Source organism: Lynx canadensis, chromosome D1 (genome assembly GCF_007474595.2).
Source record: "Lynx canadensis isolate LIC74 chromosome D1, mLynCan4.pri.v2, whole genome shotgun sequence".
NCBI classification, from domain to species: Eukaryota; Metazoa; Chordata; class Mammalia; order Carnivora; family Felidae; genus Lynx; species Lynx canadensis.
This window is the reverse complement of record NC_044312.2, coordinates 99177845-99196284: the sequence shown is the minus strand read 5'-3', so window position 1 is coordinate 99196284 and position 18440 is coordinate 99177845. Positions and strand designations below refer to the sequence as shown.

The 18440-nt window shown below is 38.7% G+C and overlaps 1 protein-coding gene across 3 annotated transcripts in view; it reads left to right on the top strand.

The window, feature by feature from the left end:
* Positions 1-18440, top strand: part of CKAP5 (cytoskeleton associated protein 5) — a 115297-nt gene that overhangs the window by 68696 nt on the left and 28161 nt on the right. For all 3 annotated transcript variants that reach the window (XM_030331548.2, XM_030331550.1, XM_030331549.1), the window contains exons 16-27: positions 887-979; positions 4109-4294; positions 5216-5310; positions 7983-8040; positions 8130-8255; positions 8871-9010; positions 9197-9371; positions 10160-10273; positions 11313-11441; positions 15550-15744; positions 16122-16257; positions 17567-17655. In XM_030331548.2, coding sequence (XP_030187408.1) covers positions 887-979; positions 4109-4294; positions 5216-5310; positions 7983-8040; positions 8130-8255; positions 8871-9010; positions 9197-9371; positions 10160-10273; positions 11313-11441; positions 15550-15744; positions 16122-16257; positions 17567-17655 — 1536 coding nt within the window. The remainder of the gene's footprint in view (positions 1-886; positions 980-4108; positions 4295-5215; positions 5311-7982; positions 8041-8129; positions 8256-8870; positions 9011-9196; positions 9372-10159; positions 10274-11312; positions 11442-15549; positions 15745-16121; positions 16258-17566; positions 17656-18440) is intronic.

The following is an 18440-nucleotide window of genomic DNA, read 5'->3' as shown; positions in this document are numbered from 1 at the left end:
TGTATTTTATAAGCAGTGACCATGTTTCAGAGTGTTAACTCTGATGAGCGGGGGGTGAGGGGATGGGGAAGAACTGGTTTTTTAGCTGCATAGTGTATATCTTTTAACATCTGCTTTCTGTGGCTTCTATAAGCTCATAACTTAGTACTTACTCAAGAAATTTAGGTTTATTCTGAATTACAAGGTTTAGATGAATTTTAATATTATGGTATTTAATCATTAAACTTACTAGGCAAACATATAACTCCACTTAAACCACCCCTCTTCCCTTTCTCTGCTTTCTTCTTTGTTGTCATGATTCTTGGAAGAACAGATATTATTCCTTGGTATGAGAAGCTCCTTTCAGAAATCTGTATCGGAAGGGAGCATGGAAGTTCCTTTCGGCATATACTCTATGATTCTAATGAGGAGGGTGTGGAGGAACCACAAGAGCACTGGGACTTGAGGCAGGAGACCTCGCTTCCAGGCCTGCATGTGCCATGCATCAGGTTTAGACCTGAGTTTGCACATCTTTGAAATTTAATACTTAACCACTTCTAATGTGTTCTACTTTGCTCTATGTTTTTAGGAAAATCAGATAAGTCAAAATATGTATAAGCAGTTTCTGCCTCAAACTAGGCAAATGAAAACTGTTACTGTTACATTCCTTGGACCAAATTCTTTGTGAAACCTGAAATGTGGAGGGAAAAGAGTATCACTGGTATTACTATAACAACTGTACATCAGATATCCAACTTAAAAAGCACTATAACAAGCTATCTAAGCTCTCTCTATAACCCTCCTTGCTTCCATTCTTCTCTCTCCTTCAAGTCACCTACTTCAGTATGTGCTGTTTCCCTCACTAATCATTAAACCCTTAATTCTGATTCTCTTATTTTACTTCAAGGCTGTTGAACTAATGGATCGAACAGAAATGCCATGCCAGGCATTAGTGAGGATGCTGGCCAAGAAACCTGGATGGAAGGAAACCAATTTTCAGGTAATTTTTAATTGGAGATTTTAGTATCTTTTATTCAAGTAATTTCTATCATATCATCTATGGAGTAAGAAAGAGAGATAATTTTGGTAATGATTTTTAGCTTTTTTTTTTTTAAATCACTCAGCCAGTATGTCATCTAACTTTAAATGTGAACAATGGAGTATGTGCATTTTGATTAAACATAGAACTATACCTTTGTGTAATTGGGAGTTTATATATATGGAAGTATTACCTATATTGTTTGTGTAATTTATGTATATATATTTTTTTCTCCTCATTAGTTAGGCCTGGAATCCCCCTAATCTTCACATATGCAAGGGAGGGATAAACAGTGAGACAGGTTTCTTATTTGTTTGGATAAAAGATAAATGGTCTTGGGGCGCCTGGGTGGCTCAGTCGGTTAAGCGTCCAACTTCAGCCAGGTCACAATCTCGCGGTCCGTGAGTTCGAGCCCCGCGTCAGGCTCTGGGCTGATGGCTCAGAGCCTGGAGCCTGCTTCTGATTCTGTGTCTCCCTCTCTCTCTGCCCCTCCCCCATTCATGCTCTGTCTCTCTCTGTCTCAAAAATAAATAAATAAATGTAAAAAAAAAGAAAAAAAGATAAATGGTTTTTAAATTACCAGTGAAAAATTGTCACATAATTTAATGCATTAACTGGTAATAGAGATGAAATTTTGCAGTGCTGTTATTTAGTCTAAAGCGTCCATGCAAAGGGAGGTTTAGGAAAGTGATATAGGAAGGAAAAGGAGAAAAGTTTCCTTGTCCTCTTCAGATATTCATAGACCTTGTGGGAAACAAAAGTTTGAAATATATCAGGTTTATTTTTGGCATCCCGCTAGTCTCTTTTTTGCTTCTATTCTGCCACCCCTTGTTCCCTCTATAGGATCCTTGGCTCCTTCACACACTGTGTTCCCTTAGCACTGTTACAGCACCTCAGCCATACCGTCCAGTACCACAAAGCCTTCTTCTGCCAAGAGGTTCTCATGCTGGCCTCCTCCCCCACACACCATGTTGAAAACCCCTCTTTATGCAGCTTCTAAGATCGGTGAAAGAAGCATCCTTGATTTGAGCTTATACCTTCCTATGTGTTAGATCCGTAACAAAGGATAATTTTATGTATATATTTTTCTTTATGACAATTTTATTGAGGGAGTATAAAGCTCACCCTTTTAAAGTGTACAGTGCAGCAGTTCTTAGGATATTTGCATAGTTCTGCAACTCCTACCACTCTGTAACTTTAGAATATTTTCATCACTCCAGCAAGAAACCCCATACCCATCGGCAGTCACTCTCTCTTCTCCCCCAATCCCCCTCGCCACCCACAGTCCCTGGCAACTATTACTCTACTTTCTGTCTCTATACATTACTTCTCATGGACATTTCATAGAATGAAGTGTCTTTTACTTAGTCTTTTCAAGGTTTGCCCATATGGTAGCATGTATCAACTCTACATTCTTTTTTTATGGCTGAGTAATATTCCATTGTATGGATATAGAACATTTTATTTACCCGTTTGTGTTGCTACACATTTTGACCATCTCTGTGAACATTGCATGTACAAGTGTTTGTGTGAACATGTTTTTCATTCTCTTGGATATATACCTAGAAGTAGAATTGCTGGGTCATATGGTAACTGTGTTTAACTTTTTAAAGAACTGCCAAACTTTTCCAATGTGACTTCACCATTTTGCATTCGTACCAGCAATGCAAGAGAATTCTAATTTCTATACATCCTCACCAACTCCTGTTATTTAAATATTCAAACAGGACAGAGAGAGATACTTATGGGCAAAGGCGTCTCAAGCGCCATACATCTAGCATCTTCACATTAACATCTTTAAAATGTTTTCACAGCTTCTTCATTCTTCCACTTAAAAGTATACACGTTGTTTAAGTCTCTCAAGTTCTGTTGTGTGTGGTGTGTGCGTGAGGGTTGTAGTTTTTTGCAGATCACACTAGTGGGAATGCTGAGTTATACGGTTAGTATGATCATTTATTATGTATTTCAAGATGTGTGTTCAGTACTATTGCAAATAACCGTGAGAGGAGAATAGAGAAATTAATTTTTTAAATTCATAAACTTTTAATGTGCTAACATTGTCATTATTTTGAAACATTGAGTATTTGGTTTTTTCTCTCTTAGCTGTCAATTAGCTACTTTAATTTTTTTTAATGTATATTTTATTTATTTATTTTGAGAGAGAAAGAGCATGAGTGAGGAAGGGGCAGAGAGAGGGAGAGACAGAATCGCCTGTCAGTGCAGTTGACTGGGGGCTCAAACTCACAAACTGAGTTCATGACCTGAGCTGAAATCAAGAGTCGGATGCCCAGCCAACTGAGCCACCCAGGTGCCCCAGCTACTTTAATTGATAACAAGGATAGAAATCATTTTGTTTCTTTGTTTAAAATTGTTGTTTTTGGGGCGCCTGGGTGGCGCAGTCGGTTAAGCGTCCGACTTCAGCCAGGTCATGATCTCGCGTTCCGTGAGTTCGAGCCCCGCGTCAGGCTCTGGGCTGACGGCTCAGAGCCTGGAGCCTGTTTCCGATTCTGTGTCTCCCTCTCTCTCTGCCCCTCGCCCGTTCATGCTCTGTCTCTCTCTGTCCCAAAAATAAATAAACGTTGAAAAAAAAAAAATTTAAAATTGTTGTTTTTTGCGGCATTCAGCTGGCACAGTCAAGAGCATGAGACTCTTGATCATGAGTTTGAGCCGCATTTTGGACACAGAGATTACTTGAAAAATAAATAGGGGCACCTGGGTGGCTCAGTTGATTAAGCGTCCGACTTCAGCTCAGGTCATGATCTCACAGTTCAGGAGTTCAAGCCCTGCATCAGGCTCTGTGCTAACAGCTTGAAACCTGGAGCCTGCTTCAGATTCTGTGTCTCCCTCTCTCTCTTTCTCTGCCCCTCACCAACTTGCTCTCTGTCTGTCTCTCAAAAAATAAATTTAAAAAACAATAAAAAATATTTTATAAATAAATAAATAAATAAATAAATAAATAAATGTATTTGTCATTTTTAGTTTGGTCATGTTCTTAGTTGTTCCTGTATTACATCTTCAGGCTGCTATAAAAATAAGTAAATCGATGTCTTTGGCTTACTCATAACTTTATGATGCTTATCCTTTGTTCAGGTGATGCAGATGAAGCTTCACATAGTTGCTTTGATTGCCCAGAAAGGGAATTTTTCCAAAACTTCAGCTCAGATTGTCTTGGATGGCCTTGTGGACAAGATTGGAGATGTAAAGTGTGGTAACAATGCAAAAGAAGCTATGACAGCAATAGCCGAAGCTTGCATGTTACCGTGGACAGCTGAACAGGTTAGTAACAGAGCTCTCTTTCCCCAACTTTTCCCAGATTTTTCCCAAATGTTAATTTAAGGTTACTAGTTAAATGGTAGTCCTTTTCTTCTCAAGCCAAACCATTTTTATATTCTGCATTTTTATCCTTACCTTTAATAATATACTGTTGTCTGATAATTAGAATTTATTTTGGCCAAGATATTCTGTTTAAAAATGAGAGGGGCACCTGGGTGGCTCAATCGGTTGAGCCTGAGACTTTGGCTCAGGTCATGATCTCACTGTTCTGAGTTCCAGCACCACATCGGGCTCTGTGCTGATAGCTCAGAGCCTGGAGCCTGTTTCAGATTCTGTGCCTCCCTCTCTGTCTCTGCCCCTACCCCATTTGTGCATGCCCACTCTCTTGCTCTCACTCTTTCTCAAGTAAATAAACATTAAGAATTAAAATAAAAAAAGATGAGAATAATTTTCTCCTAAGACATTATAATCCAGAGTGATCACTAAGGAAAAGTTGTAAAGTCAAGAATGCTTTTAATACTCCTGTCACAAGGGAGCCTGGGTGGCTCAGTCAGTTAAGCATCCAACTCTTTATTTTGGCTCAGATCTCACGGTTATGAGATAGAGCCCCACATCATGGATCCTGCTTAAGACTCTCTCTCTCCCTCCTTCCCCTCCCTCCGTCCCTCTGCCTCTCCCCTGCTCACTCACACTCTCCCTCCCTCTTGCTCTCAAAAAAAAAAAAAAAAAAAAAAAAAAAAAGATGTCACTTACGTCATTTTCTTGTGTGAGTTAAATATTTCATTCTTAAGGCATTCTTGTAGTTCTATCGGCATTGGAAAAGCCACTCCTAATCCACTTCTGCCTTAATGCCATACCACATTTCTGTGAGAAATATGAGAAAAAGCACATATTTGTTTTTGTTTTTTCCCTCTTTCACTCCAGGTTATGTCAATGGCTTTCTCACAGAAGAATCCCAAGAATCAATCAGAAACTCTGAATTGGCTATCAAATGCAATAAAAGAATTTGGTTTTTCTGGGTAAGTCAGAAAGAAATCAGGTACAAAATAATTAAATATTTTGCTAATCTCTAACTGGTGATTCTGTTTGTTCACCTATCTCTGCTATTTCTGAGAAGCCAGAGCTTTTCATATCCACTAACTTTAGAGTTCTCTAAGTTGTTTTTCCTTAAGTGTTAACAATTGTCCCACAGAAAAGCCAGTTCTGAGAAGACCTAGTCAAATGCATTTGGAAATTCTTACATGTAATCACATTTGTTTAGAGAACTATCATGCACCTTGGTGAATTAAGGGCTCTCAAGGTCAGGCAGCAGAGAAGCTTATCTAACTTACTTGCATTTGAACATACTTATTTAACAAAATTTTATAGAGCTTTCTTTATGCCAGGTGCTTTCTTCTTCTTCTTTTTTTTTAATGTTTTATTTACTTATTTTGAGAGAGAGAGCGCGAGCAGGGAGAGGGGGGCAGGGGGGCAGGGAGGGGAGAGAGAGAATCCTAAGCAGGTTCTGTGCTGTCAGTGAGGAGCCAGATGCAGGGCCCCATCCCCCAAACTGAGATCATGACCTGGGCCACAATCAAGAGTTGGACATTTAACTGACTGAGCCACCCAGGTGCCCTTATGCCAGTCACTTTCTAAATAATAATTCCTTTAATTTCATTCTCATAAAAACTACCTACGTGAGGTATTGTTATTCCCATTTTATAAGTGTGGAAATTGGGGCACAGGAAGCTGAAGTAATCTGTCCAAGTCACAGTTCAGAAGTGGCAAAGCCAAGATTTGAATCCAGGCATTCTGTCCAAGAGAGAATACCATAACTGCTATACTATGCAGCCTTTCTACTATGTGCCATGCTGCTTGTTACAACACACCTCTTAATGTCTTGTAAAATAGTTTTCTATGTTCTACTAAATGAAGAGTTACTACTCTCAAAGTTATTCAGGTGTCATTCAAGCAAAGACTTGTGTGTCTGTATTTATAGTTGAGGGTATTGTTAAAATCCCTTCAAAATTGTGTAATTTTTGGTGTAAAACTAATTTCCTGGCATGGCATAAAAGCCAGGTGAATGTTTTCCTCTTTTTAATTTGTCCATGATCTTTCATTTATTCAACAACTACATATTGAGCACTTTATGGTGTTTCAGTCATTTGTTCTAGTCCCTAGGAATACATTATAGACAAGATTAAATTCTTGCTTTCATAAGACTCATAGTAAGAGCAGATGACGATATGCAGTGGAAAGAATATCCGGACGTACAGGGACAATGGAATAAAAATAAAGGATAAGAAGTTAGGTAGTATTACCTAGGAGTGGTTGGGATGGTCCTTCCTGAGAAAATGACATTTGAGCAGAGACCATTAGGACCTGAGGTGGCTAGCTGTGACAATCTGGGAAAAGATCATTCTAGGCCAAGGGAACAGCAATTGCAAAAGCCCTGTAGTAGGAGCATGTGTGATGTATTTAAAAATAGCAAGGAGTGGGGCGCCTGGGTGGCGCAGTCGGTTAAGCGTCTGACTTCAGCCAGGTCACGATCTCGCGGTCCGTGAGTTCGAGCCCCGCGTCGGGCTCTGGGCTGATGGCTCGGAGCCTGGAGCCTGTTTCCGATTCTGTGTCTCCCTCTCTCTCTGCCCCTCCCCCGTTCATGCTCTGTCTCTCTCTGTCCCAAAAATAAATAAAAAACGTTGAAAAAAAAATTAAAAAAAAAAAATAGCAAGGAGTGATTGTTTTTCAGTGTGTAGCTGAAGGGGAATGAGTTGGGTGGTAGGGAGGAGGAGGAGACAAGATGCAAGAAAGAACAGGGCCAGGTCACTTAGAGCCTCAAAGCTTTGAGTAAGTTCGAAACCACTAGATGGTTTTGAGCAAAAGAGTAGTAGGATCATTTGGACTCTAGTCAGAGAGAACAGATAGTGAGACTCAAGGAGACTAATTAGTAAGCTATCGGAATAATCCTTTCAAGAAAATAATAGTGGCTTAGGCATAGTTTGTAGAGATGGAAGCCTTAGGAGTCAGAATATATTTGAGAGAACTGAACAGGAAAATGGGTATAGGAGAGAGAGAGTCAAGGATGGCCTGAGCAAATGGAGGAATGATGTAGTTCTTTGCTGAAGTAGGGAAGACCGTGGGAAGAATAGGATTTGGGTTTAGGGTGTGGACAGGAGTTTTGACCTTGAGAGATGTGTGACACCTACTAGACATTCTAAGGAAAATGTTACAAAGGCTACATGGATATATGAATGGAGTTCAGGAGAGAGGTCATCAATGGGATTTAGGAGCAATGAGCATACAGACAGTATTTAATCCTCACTTTAAATGAGTCTAGAAACAGAATAAGTGAGACTTGGGGACATAGCCAAAGAGAGCCAGTTCTAGAGTCTTGGCTTTATAAAACTGTTGAGTAGTGGTGCCTGGGTGGCTCAGTTGGTTAAGCATCCAACTCTTGATCTTGGCTCAGGTCATGGTCTCATGGTTTGTGAGTTCGAGGCCTGCATCAGGATCTGTGCTGACAGTGAGGAGCCTGCTTGGGATTCTCTTTCTCCTTCTCTTTCTGCCCCTCCCCTGCTTGTGCACATGCGCATATGCCTTCTCTCTCTCTCTCTCTCTCTTTCAAAATAAATAATAATAAATAAATAAAAATAAAATTCTGTTGTGTATTTTGAGGGTTTCATTTGTTAATTCTAAATGTTATTTCTTCTAGGCTGAATGTGAAAGCTTTCATTAGCAATGTGAAGACAGCTCTTGCTGCAACAAACCCAGTGAGTACATACCAGCATATGTAGGAACATTGCAGCCATCCCTGTGGTTCTGTTCTCATTTAGAAAGTTCTTTTTGTTCTGTCTGCCAGGCTGTGAGGACTTCCGCCATCACCCTACTTGGTGTGATGTATCTGTATGTTGGCCCCTCTTTGCGAATGTTCTTTGAAGATGAGAAGCCTGCCCTCCTATCCCAGATAGATGCAGAATTTGAGAAGGTAAAGTTTCCAGAAATGCTACAATCCATTGGTAGACGTGAGAATGCTCATATTAGTTAAGTGTAAGCTTTTAACCCTTTGTAATGAAGAATATATATGTATTTATTTTTATATGCATAAAATACCCTGGGAAGAGTTCATAAGAAATTGATGGCTTTGTCTGTGAGGCAGCCAACTGGATAGCTGTGGTACAGGAGGGGAGATTTTCCTCTTTAGGTCTTTTGTACCTTTGGGTATCAAACATTTTGAATATGCTGCCTATTCAGAAAGCATACTAATTAACATTTAAAATAATTTTAAATAAAAGAAATTTGACCTTCCTTGAATAAACTTTTTAATTGAAATTGCTGAGTTTGGGCAGACTTGCTCTGTATTTCTTGGGCTTACAAGTCAAAAGACAGCTTTATGATTGAAAAGTCAGATTCTAATAGGTTTGTATAAAAATGCCTTTGGCTATATAGTCTCAAATTTGGAATCTAGGAATTAAAATACATACTGTGTAAATATTAAGTAGTATGAAAGAGTAGGAAAGTTTGACATAGTCCCATTCTCTAACTTGTTTGCTCTCATACCCTTCATCAAGTTCATTGGACTCACTGATTTGTTTGTGTGTAGATGCAGGGACAGAGCCCACCTGCTCCAACCAGAGGGATTTCCAAACACAGCATAAGTGGTACAGATGAAGGAGAAGATGGAGATGAGCCAGATGAGGGGGGCAATGATGTTGTGGATCTTTTGCCAAGGACAGAAATCAGGTAGGTTTGTTGCAAATGGTTTATTGGATTTTTGTAGCAGTTTTTTGTTTGTTTGTTTTGTTTTGTTTTTTGTTTTGTTTTAGTGAATTCCTAATGGTACTTTCTCTTTCTCAGTCAAGAGTACTTCTGTGACATAATTATTTCTTTAGGAGTCTGGAATTAAAGATTCCATCCTTGCTTTTTCAGTGATAAAATCACCTCAGAGTTGGTGTCTAAGATTGGTGACAAGAATTGGAAGATCAGGAAAGAAGGTCTAGATGAAGTGGCAGGTATTATCAATGAAGCCAAATTTATCCAACCGAATATAGGTGAACTGCCAACTGCCTTGAAGGGTCGACTCAATGATTCAAATAAAATCTTGGTACGTAGAACATATATACCTGTTCTTTTTCTCTCCCTCCCCTCTTCTCTGAAGGAAGTCCCTTTTAAATACTAACCTTCATCTGCAAAAAAAAAAAAAAAAAAATGGGTGGTCACTTTATTTTCTTTGAACTAGAAATAGCTTCCTTTAATCTCTTAAGTGTGCCTCCAGATAGGTTGGTAGACAGCAGGTTTATTAATCAAATTTTCATGAATCTCAGATTTGCTTTTTATAGGACTCTAATATTAAATATCTTTATATAAAACTGCTTGTAATACATATAAACATGCTTAATTTCTAATTTTTAAATTTGGGTTTTTATGTGAGAATTTTCTTAAGCTAGGCTTTACCTTTAAAATTATAAAATTATAATTATAAAATTATCCTCTCTCTTGTAAAATTCTTTCCTTCTTTTTTTTTTTTTTTTGTTTATTTTTGAGAGAGAGAATCCAAATCAGGCTCTGCGCTGTCAGCACAAAGCCTGACGTGGGGCTTGAACCCAGAAATTGTGAGATCATGACCTAAGCCAAAGTCAGACACTCAACTGACTGAGCCACTCAGATGCCCCTGGTTTAAAATTCTCATACTCAAGCTTTATGAACTGATGATGAAAGGCCACCACCTAAAAATTAACCATAAGCTAATTCGAATAGCATCATAACAAACTGACTTCCCTGTCTCTTAAATAGGCCCAAAACTTCCTACTGCAATGACTACTTAGCAGCAAACTTAAAAAACTTTGAACATAGCCTGCTCATGGTTTCAAGTGTTGGCTCTTTCCCACTTAGGTGCAACAAACATTGAATATCCTCCAGCAGCTGGCCGTAGCAATGGGCCCAAATATCAAGCAACATGTGAAGAACTTAGGCATCCCTATCATCACAGTCCTTGGAGACAGCAAGGTAAGCCTGACTCCTGACCTCACTCCTTTTTGGAATAGGCCAGACATGTTCGTGGGCTAAGAATAATTCTTAGATGTACATGTAAGAGTACACATACACAGTCTATAAACTTTGCAGGGAAGAGAACATTAGAAGGAAAATAGTAAACATCTTTACCTCCAGGAAATATGAAGGTGAACAGATAGGTCACTAGCTTTGTGACCCTTAGATAAGTTATTTATCTTCTTTGAGGTTCAGTGTTGTTATCTATGAAATTTTATTTCTATAGAACTAAATAATCTGTACCTAAGATACCTATTAGTGTCTCCTGTAGTGTGCACTCAAAAAATGTTGGCTATTAGGATTATGACATCATTGTTATAAGTGCTGTTAAAAACAGTGAATAAGTTTATGAATTTGGGGGTCCTTTATTTTCCACCTTGTTCTGGACCACTGGAGCAGAATCTTCCAGTGCTTGCAGTTTCACAGTCCTAGAATCAGTCTCCTTGAAAGTAGCAAGCCTCTTATATTTAGCCCTAGATTGAATATTTGAATGTGTCTTTATTTTTGTGCAATTCATTTAATGTGAGGAATTGGGATATTTTAATATTTTTCATGTCAGTAAGTCCTCATGCTACGAATGCAAATTAATAGGAAAACGTAAGTGTTTGGGCAAATTGTTAGTAATTTGATTCTAACTCTTGAGTTTTCTACCATGTGGAATTACATTCTTTAGCAGATAACCATGGATATAACAGCCCCAGAGATTCAGGGAACAGAACTTCTGAGTTAATTCCTCTTACATGATATGTTATACCCAGGTGACTGTTTTTGTCTGATTTAACCGACAGCATCTTTACAATGGAGTTTTATGTTTCTACTTTAGATTTTCAGTACAACCATAGAACTAGATTCTGTGTCAGAGAAGTTGATTCCAAGTATGTTCATGTGGACCTTAGAGAAACCTCCATTGTTCGTATCCCCAAAGTAACAACCTTTTTCACTCCCTATCTCCAAACCATAACTGATACTATCTTTACTAATTTTCTCCTCCCTTCAGAACAATGTTCGGGCGGCTGCCCTAGCGACTGTGAATGCTTGGGCAGAACAGACAGGCATGAAGGAATGGCTGGAGGGAGAAGATCTTTCTGAAGAACTCAAAAAGGAAAATCCTTTCTTGAGGCAAGAGGTAAGTACTATATATACAATGTGTTTATTCATGTCTTTTACCTTCTTAGGTGTGGACCTGCCTAATAAATATGCATGTAGAGGTAGAATTGTGTTTCATTATGAAACAGTTAATAAAATGAAACCAAATTCCTGGAGCTTTTATACTCATGTACCTCTTTTTTCCCCCCTTTCATATACTTTAAAAAAAAAAAATTTTTTTTTTTTTTTAATTTATTTATTTTTGAGAGAGAGAGGAGACACAGATTCCAAAGCAAGCTCCAGGCTCCAAGCTGTCAGCACAGAGCCTGATGCGGGGCTTGAACTCACGTATTGCAAGATCATGACCTGAGCCAGAAGTCAGATGCTTAACTGACAGAGCTACCCAGGCGCACCTCATATACTTTTTTAACAATAAAAATTATTTTTTGAGAGAGAGGACACAAGTGAGTAAGGGGTTGAGAGAGAGAAGAGGGGTTTACCAGAACTTGTGTTTTACCCAAAGTGGGGCTCAAACTCACCTCATGTGGGACTCAAACTCACAAACTGTAAGATCATGACCTGAGCCAAAGTCAGATGCTTAACGACTGAGCCACCCAGGCACCCTAAAAATAGAATTTTTTAAAGGACTAGCCTTTTTGTGAAATTTTCTCTTTTCTTGAACTCTGAAGTTCAAGGTTCAAGAGGTTTTAATCAGAACATAAAAATAGAATTCAACATTCAAAAATCCATCAGTACCAACAGGCCAAAGAAGAAAAATCCTATAATTGTATCAGTTGACACAAAAAAAGGATTTGAGAAAATCCAGCATCTATTCATGACAAAAACTCTGAGCAAGTTAGTGATAGAAGAGAACTACCTCTTTTTGCTAAAGCGCATCTACAAAAAACTTATATAGGTAATGTCATACTTAGTGGTGAAAGACTGAATGCTTTCCTCCTACGAGTAGAAATGATATGTTTTCACTACTGTTAATCAGCGTAGTCTGGCAAGTTCTGGGCACTGCAGCGATGCAAGAAAAAGAAATGGAAGACAGGGGGCGCCTGGGTGGCTCAGTCGGTTGAGCATACACTCTTGATTTTGGCTCAGGTCATGTTTCCAGGGTCATGGGATCGAGCCCTGCTTTGGGCTTCACGCTGAACACTGAGTATGGAGCCTGTTTGAGATCCTCTCTCTTTCCCCCTCTTCCTCTCTATCTCTGCCCCTCTCTCCCCAAAAACGGAAAAAAGAATTTAAAAAAAGATGAAAGACAGGTTGGAAAAAAAATAAGTGAAACTATCCTTAATTGCAGATAACTGTCTACATAGAAAATCCTAAGGAATCTACAAGTAAACTCCTAGAGCTAATAAATGAGTTCAGTAAGACTGCAGGATACAAAATTAACACACAAAAATCAATCACATTTCTTTATAATACAGTGTATATACAGAAACTGAAATGAAAGGACCATTTACAATCACTCCAAAGAAAATGAAATCCTTACATGTACACTTAGCAAAACAACTACAGAGTGAGTGTGTATACTGAAAATTACAGAATACTGTTGAAAGAATTCATCTATTTGGGAAGACCCAAATAGATGGAAAGACATGCCATGTTCATAGATGGGAAGCTTCAATGTAGCAGGGATGTCAGTTCTCCTCAAATTGATCTATAGGTTTAATGTAATTCCCACCAAACTTGCAGCAAGTTTTTTTATAGAGACAGGCTTATCCTAAAATTTATATTCTAGCTAAAACAATCTTGACAAAGAAGAAAAACATGGAAATAATCACTCTACCATATATTAAGACTCACATATTGTTAACATAATCAAGAAACTGGTATGGGTGGTTGGGGGAGGAGAGGACAGACACAGGTCAATAGAACTGAAGAGGAAACCAAGAAATAGACCCACACAAATCTGATCAACTAATTTTTGACTAAGTTGCCAAAGTAATTTAGTGCAGGGAAGGCTGGCCTTTTCAACAAGTGATTCTAGAGCCTTAGACATCTATAGATAGAACAATAAACCTCAACCTAAACCTTTCATTTAACACAAAAATTAACTCAAAATGGATCATGGACTTAAATGTAGAACATAAAACTGTAGAACTTTTAAAGATAACATCAGTGAAAACCTTCAGAATACAGAAATTCTTCAGGCAAAGAATTCTTAGACTTGACACCAAAACCGCAATCCCATCAAAGGGAGAATTTGGTAAGTTGGACCTCAGTAAAAATTAAGAACTTTTACTGTGCAAAAGACCATGTGAAGATGATGAAAGTCAGCTACAGAGCAGGAGACAATATTTATAAACTTTACATCCAATAAAGGACCATTACTTAGAATATGTATGTAAAGAATTCTCAAAACAGTAAAAAAAAAAAAAAAAATCTAATTAGAAAATGAGCAAGGGGGTCCTGGGTGGCTCAGTCGGTTGAGCATCCGACTTGATCTCAGCTCAGGTCATGAATTCGAGCCCCACGTTGGGCTTCACGATGGGCATGAAGCCTACTTAAAAAAAAGAAGAAGAAAACAGAAAATGGGCAAAAGATGGGGCATCTGGCTTGTTCAGTCAGAGAGCATGCAACTTTTGATCTCAGGGTCATGAGTTCAAGCCCCATATTAGATGTAGCCTACTTTAAAAAAAAAAAGGAAAGGAAATGGGCAAAAGACATGAACAGGTGTTTTACAGAAGAGGATATGCAGCTGACAAATAAGCCCATGAAAGTTGTTCAGTAGTATTAGCAATAAGGGAAATGCAAATTAAAACTACAGTGACACATCCCTATACAACTATCAGAATTACTAAAATAAAGAAAGTGATAATACCAGATGCTGGCAAGGATGTAGAGAAATTTGAACATTCTGTTAGAGGAGATGTAAAATGGTACAGCCACTCTGGGAAAAGAGTTTAGCTTTTTATAAAACTAAATATGTAGTTACTATATGACCCAGTGATTTTGATCTTATACATTTGTTCTGTAAAAATGAAAATTTATGGGGGTGCCTGAGTGGCGCAGTTGGTTAAGCTCCCAACTCTGATCTCAGCTCAAGTTATGATCTCTCAGTTGGAGTGTTCGAGCCCCACATTGAGCTCTTTGTGGATAATGTGGAGGCTGCTTGAGATTCTTTCTCCCTCTCTCTCTTTGCCTCTCCCCCACTTGTGCTCTCTCTCAAAATAAATAAAAAATATATTCTTAAAAAAAATAAAATCTTGACTCTGGTGGCAGATGTACTGACGTGTGATAAAAGTGTACAGAACTAAATGTACACACAGTCACAAATGAGAATAGTAAAGCTGGGGATGTCTGAACAAGATCAGTGGATTGTATTAGTGTCAGTATCCTGCTAGTTATACTATAATATAATTTTGTATACAGCTACTGTGAGTGGAAACTGAGCAAAATGTGCATGAGATCTCTGTATTACTTCTTATAACTCCATGTGACTATAATCATTTCAATAAAAACTTCAGTTAAAAAATAAATACAGGGGCGCCTGGGTGGCTCAGTTGATTAAGCGTCCAATTCTTGGTTTTGGCTCAGGTCGTTCTCTCATAGGTTTGAGCCCCATGTCGGGCTCTTGCATTGCCAGTGCAGAGCCTACTTGGAATTCTGTCTCCCTTTCTCTCTGCCCCTCTCCCGCTTATGTGCACTCTCTCTCTCTCAAAATAAATTTTAAAATTAATAAAGACTTAAAAAATACATACAGATATGAATTATTTTAAAGGAATAGAGAGAAACTGTCGACGTAAGGCTGAAATAGAAGTTGTAGTAGAATTTGTCCTCTTCTGATCAAATCAGTGTTCTGCATCTTCTCTACTGAATAATTCTTAGAAATTTTAAAGAAGTGAAGTGAAAGCTTTTCATCTTTAAAATGCATTAAGAACTATTAAAGCTTTATAATTGAATGCCCAAGTATGGTCCAGGGAACCATGTTTTTATCTGTAGGAAGATTATCTTCTTTGTGTCTATTATTTAAGTATAGTAAATTTCTTGAACAATAAAAATTACTGATTTTATTTTGGAAAGTTGTAGTGTAAGAACTCATTCAGTGTTTCGTACTGATGGAATCATTAAGCCTAAGATCGTAAGTGATACTTTCCCACTTGAAGTGTGTCACTGGTCTTTCTTTCCTTTGGCAGCTTCTGGGCTGGTTGGCTGAGAAACTGCCGAGTCTTCGTTCCACCCCCACTGACCTCATCCTTTGTGTTCCTCATCTCTACTCCTGCCTGGAGGACCGTAATGGAGATGTGCGGAAGAAGGCCCAAGATGCCTTGCCATTCTTCATGATGCACTTGGGATATGAGAAAATGGCCAAGGCCACTGGGAAACTAAAGGTACTGCTTCCTGTTGTTGCTGCTGTTAAAAGCCATTAGAAAAATATTGAACATGAATTGATATCGGCAGGAGATCATATTACCTCCTAAGAGTTTCACTTGAAATCCCAATGCAGCAAAAATATAATATTTAACAGTGTGTAGAACTCAAAGAACCTTACTCTGCAGAAAATTGTGACCTTCTAGAATGGTAGCTAATTTAGTGTGACTTCATAATGTGTGTTATTTCTCTTGCACTGTGTGCCGCCTCCCTTATTTCATTGGTATTTCAAAAGTAGGAGCTCAAGGATGTGTTTGACAGCAGCTCTGTTAGTAAGCATAGTATGAGTGTATCATGTATGTGACCTCTCACCTCTCCTGTTACATTGTCTCCCTAGCCAACTTCTAAAGATCAGGTACTGGCCATGCTAGAGAAAGCCAAAGCTAACATGCCAGCCAAGCCTGCTGCATCTGCTAAAGCAGCTTCCAAACCGATGGGAGGGTCAGCTCCAGCCAAATTCCAGCCAGCTTCAGGTAATTGTATTTTGAGAGGGTTAAGCCCAGGGGAACTCGAAAAAGAAATCAAGCTTTCATTTTTTACCATTTTCCCTAACAGCTTAGATCATAGGCCTGCCCTCCCGCCCGCCCCCTTTACCCTCCTACCACAAACACTTGAGAAGTTTTATGCTATGAACTATGCTGAAGGTATGAAGATGATTAATTTGGTTTCCAAGTCCAAAAAAGGAGTTTGGAATAATGTATTGAAATACTCCAGAAAGCAAGTGCTCCTTCTTATTTTTAAGGTTTCTATACTGTTTTCTGCTATTGGATATTATAGTTAGAGGGGGAACTGGGACCATCTAGTTTAATCCCCTTTATTAACAGATGTGGAAAACCCAGAAGATCAAGTGACGGGTACAGGGACGACCAGTCAGTGCCTGAATTCACCAGCATAGAATGCCTCTTTCTCATTCCCAAATGGGTCCTCCTTCCACTGCACTGCCCATTTGTTGATCCATTCTAACATTTACTAATCATTTAGAGAAAATTCTTGGTTTCTTCACCCTGATGTTAAAATTCCATTGTGTATAAATAAAACTCTACTCTTTAACCCCTTCTCTACTATTTTATTATTAAATAAAATAATATTATTCTGTTTAGGGGGGTAGAAACTGTTGATGCTACAGAGTTAGAAATCTTACATGTGTAAAACTGTTGGTATCAAAGTATGTATTCAATTACACCATTTGTTGGAATCTTGCTATATGATAAATACCGAGTATCAAAGATGACACAGGCCCTGTCCTTAAGGATGTATCAATCTAGGGAAAAGGTTTCTTAACTGCTATTTAGAAAATAGTTTTAAAACTTCAGCTTAGGGGTGCCTGGGTGGCTCAGTCGGTTAAGCATCCGACTTCAGCTCAGGTTATGATCTCACAGTTCGTGGGTTCAAGCCCCCCATCGGGCTCTGTGATGACAGCTTAGAGCCTGGAGCCTGCTTCAAATTCTGTGTTTCCCCCTCTCTCTGTTCCTCCCCCACTCATGCTCTGTCTCTCTCTCTCTCCTTCACAAATAAATAAAAACATTAATTAAAAAAATTAAAAAAAAAACTTCAGCTTAAATGTTGGCAAAGCAGATGTAGATTTATTGAGTTAATTTCATAGGGCTGTGCTTAAAAAGAAGTCAGGGTGAAAAAGGATTAGGAAAAAAAAATCTAACTGAAAATGCTTGCTAAATTGACACATTTAAAACTGTAGGCCTTCTCGTCATTATATATTTAACCTGCTCAGAACAAAGTGATATTAGAGTTTATATTTATAGTAGATCCCTTTTTTTCTCAAAGCACCTGTTGAAGATTCTGTTTCCAGCACTGTAGAACCCAAGCCTGATCCAAAAAAGGCCAAAGCTCTAGGAGTTTCCTCTAAAGCAAAGGTATGTTAACTCTGCATACTTAGATGTAGAATTGCTTTTAAGTGTGTTTTATGCACAATGTCATTCTATTAGGAAAGATCATATTATGCATGAAAAACATTACCACTCTTGATATTATCAAATTATAAAGTTAATTATTTATGCCTGTTTCTGTGGCTTGTTTTAAATAAGGCCCCAAAACAGAGACATCCTGCCCTCAAGAGGTGCTGTCATGGGTTTTGTCATGCAGACCTTTGGGGAAGATTTGCAGTAGTGAAGAAAGAAGTCCTATGTAGCTCTGGCAGAATCTGGCTGAGTCTGATTTAAGAAAAGGAAGGTAGTGATCAGCTTCCTTCAAACTTGGCACAGTTAAGTCATCATGCTAGAAGGTATCCTAATGAGTCTACAAGGAAATACCGTCTGTCCCTGCACCAGTGGGACTTATTTTGATGAATCACCAGTCCCTTTAGCATCCATGCAGAGTTGGACATTTAAAGAAATATATGTTCAGGGGCACATGGGTGGCTCATTCGGTTAGGCATCTGACTTGGCTCAGGTCATGATCTCACAATTCATCAGTTTGAGCCCCACGTCGGGCTCTGTGCTGACAGTATGGAGCCTGGAGCCTGCTTTGAGATCTGTCTCTCTCTCTGTCTCTCTCTCTCTCTGCCCCTTCTCTACTAGCACTCTGTCTCCTCTTTCTCAAACATAAATAAACATAAAAAAAAATTAAAAAGATAGGGGCACCTGGTGGCTCAGTCGGTTGAGTGGCCAACTTCAGCTCAGGTCATGATCTCGTGGTCTGT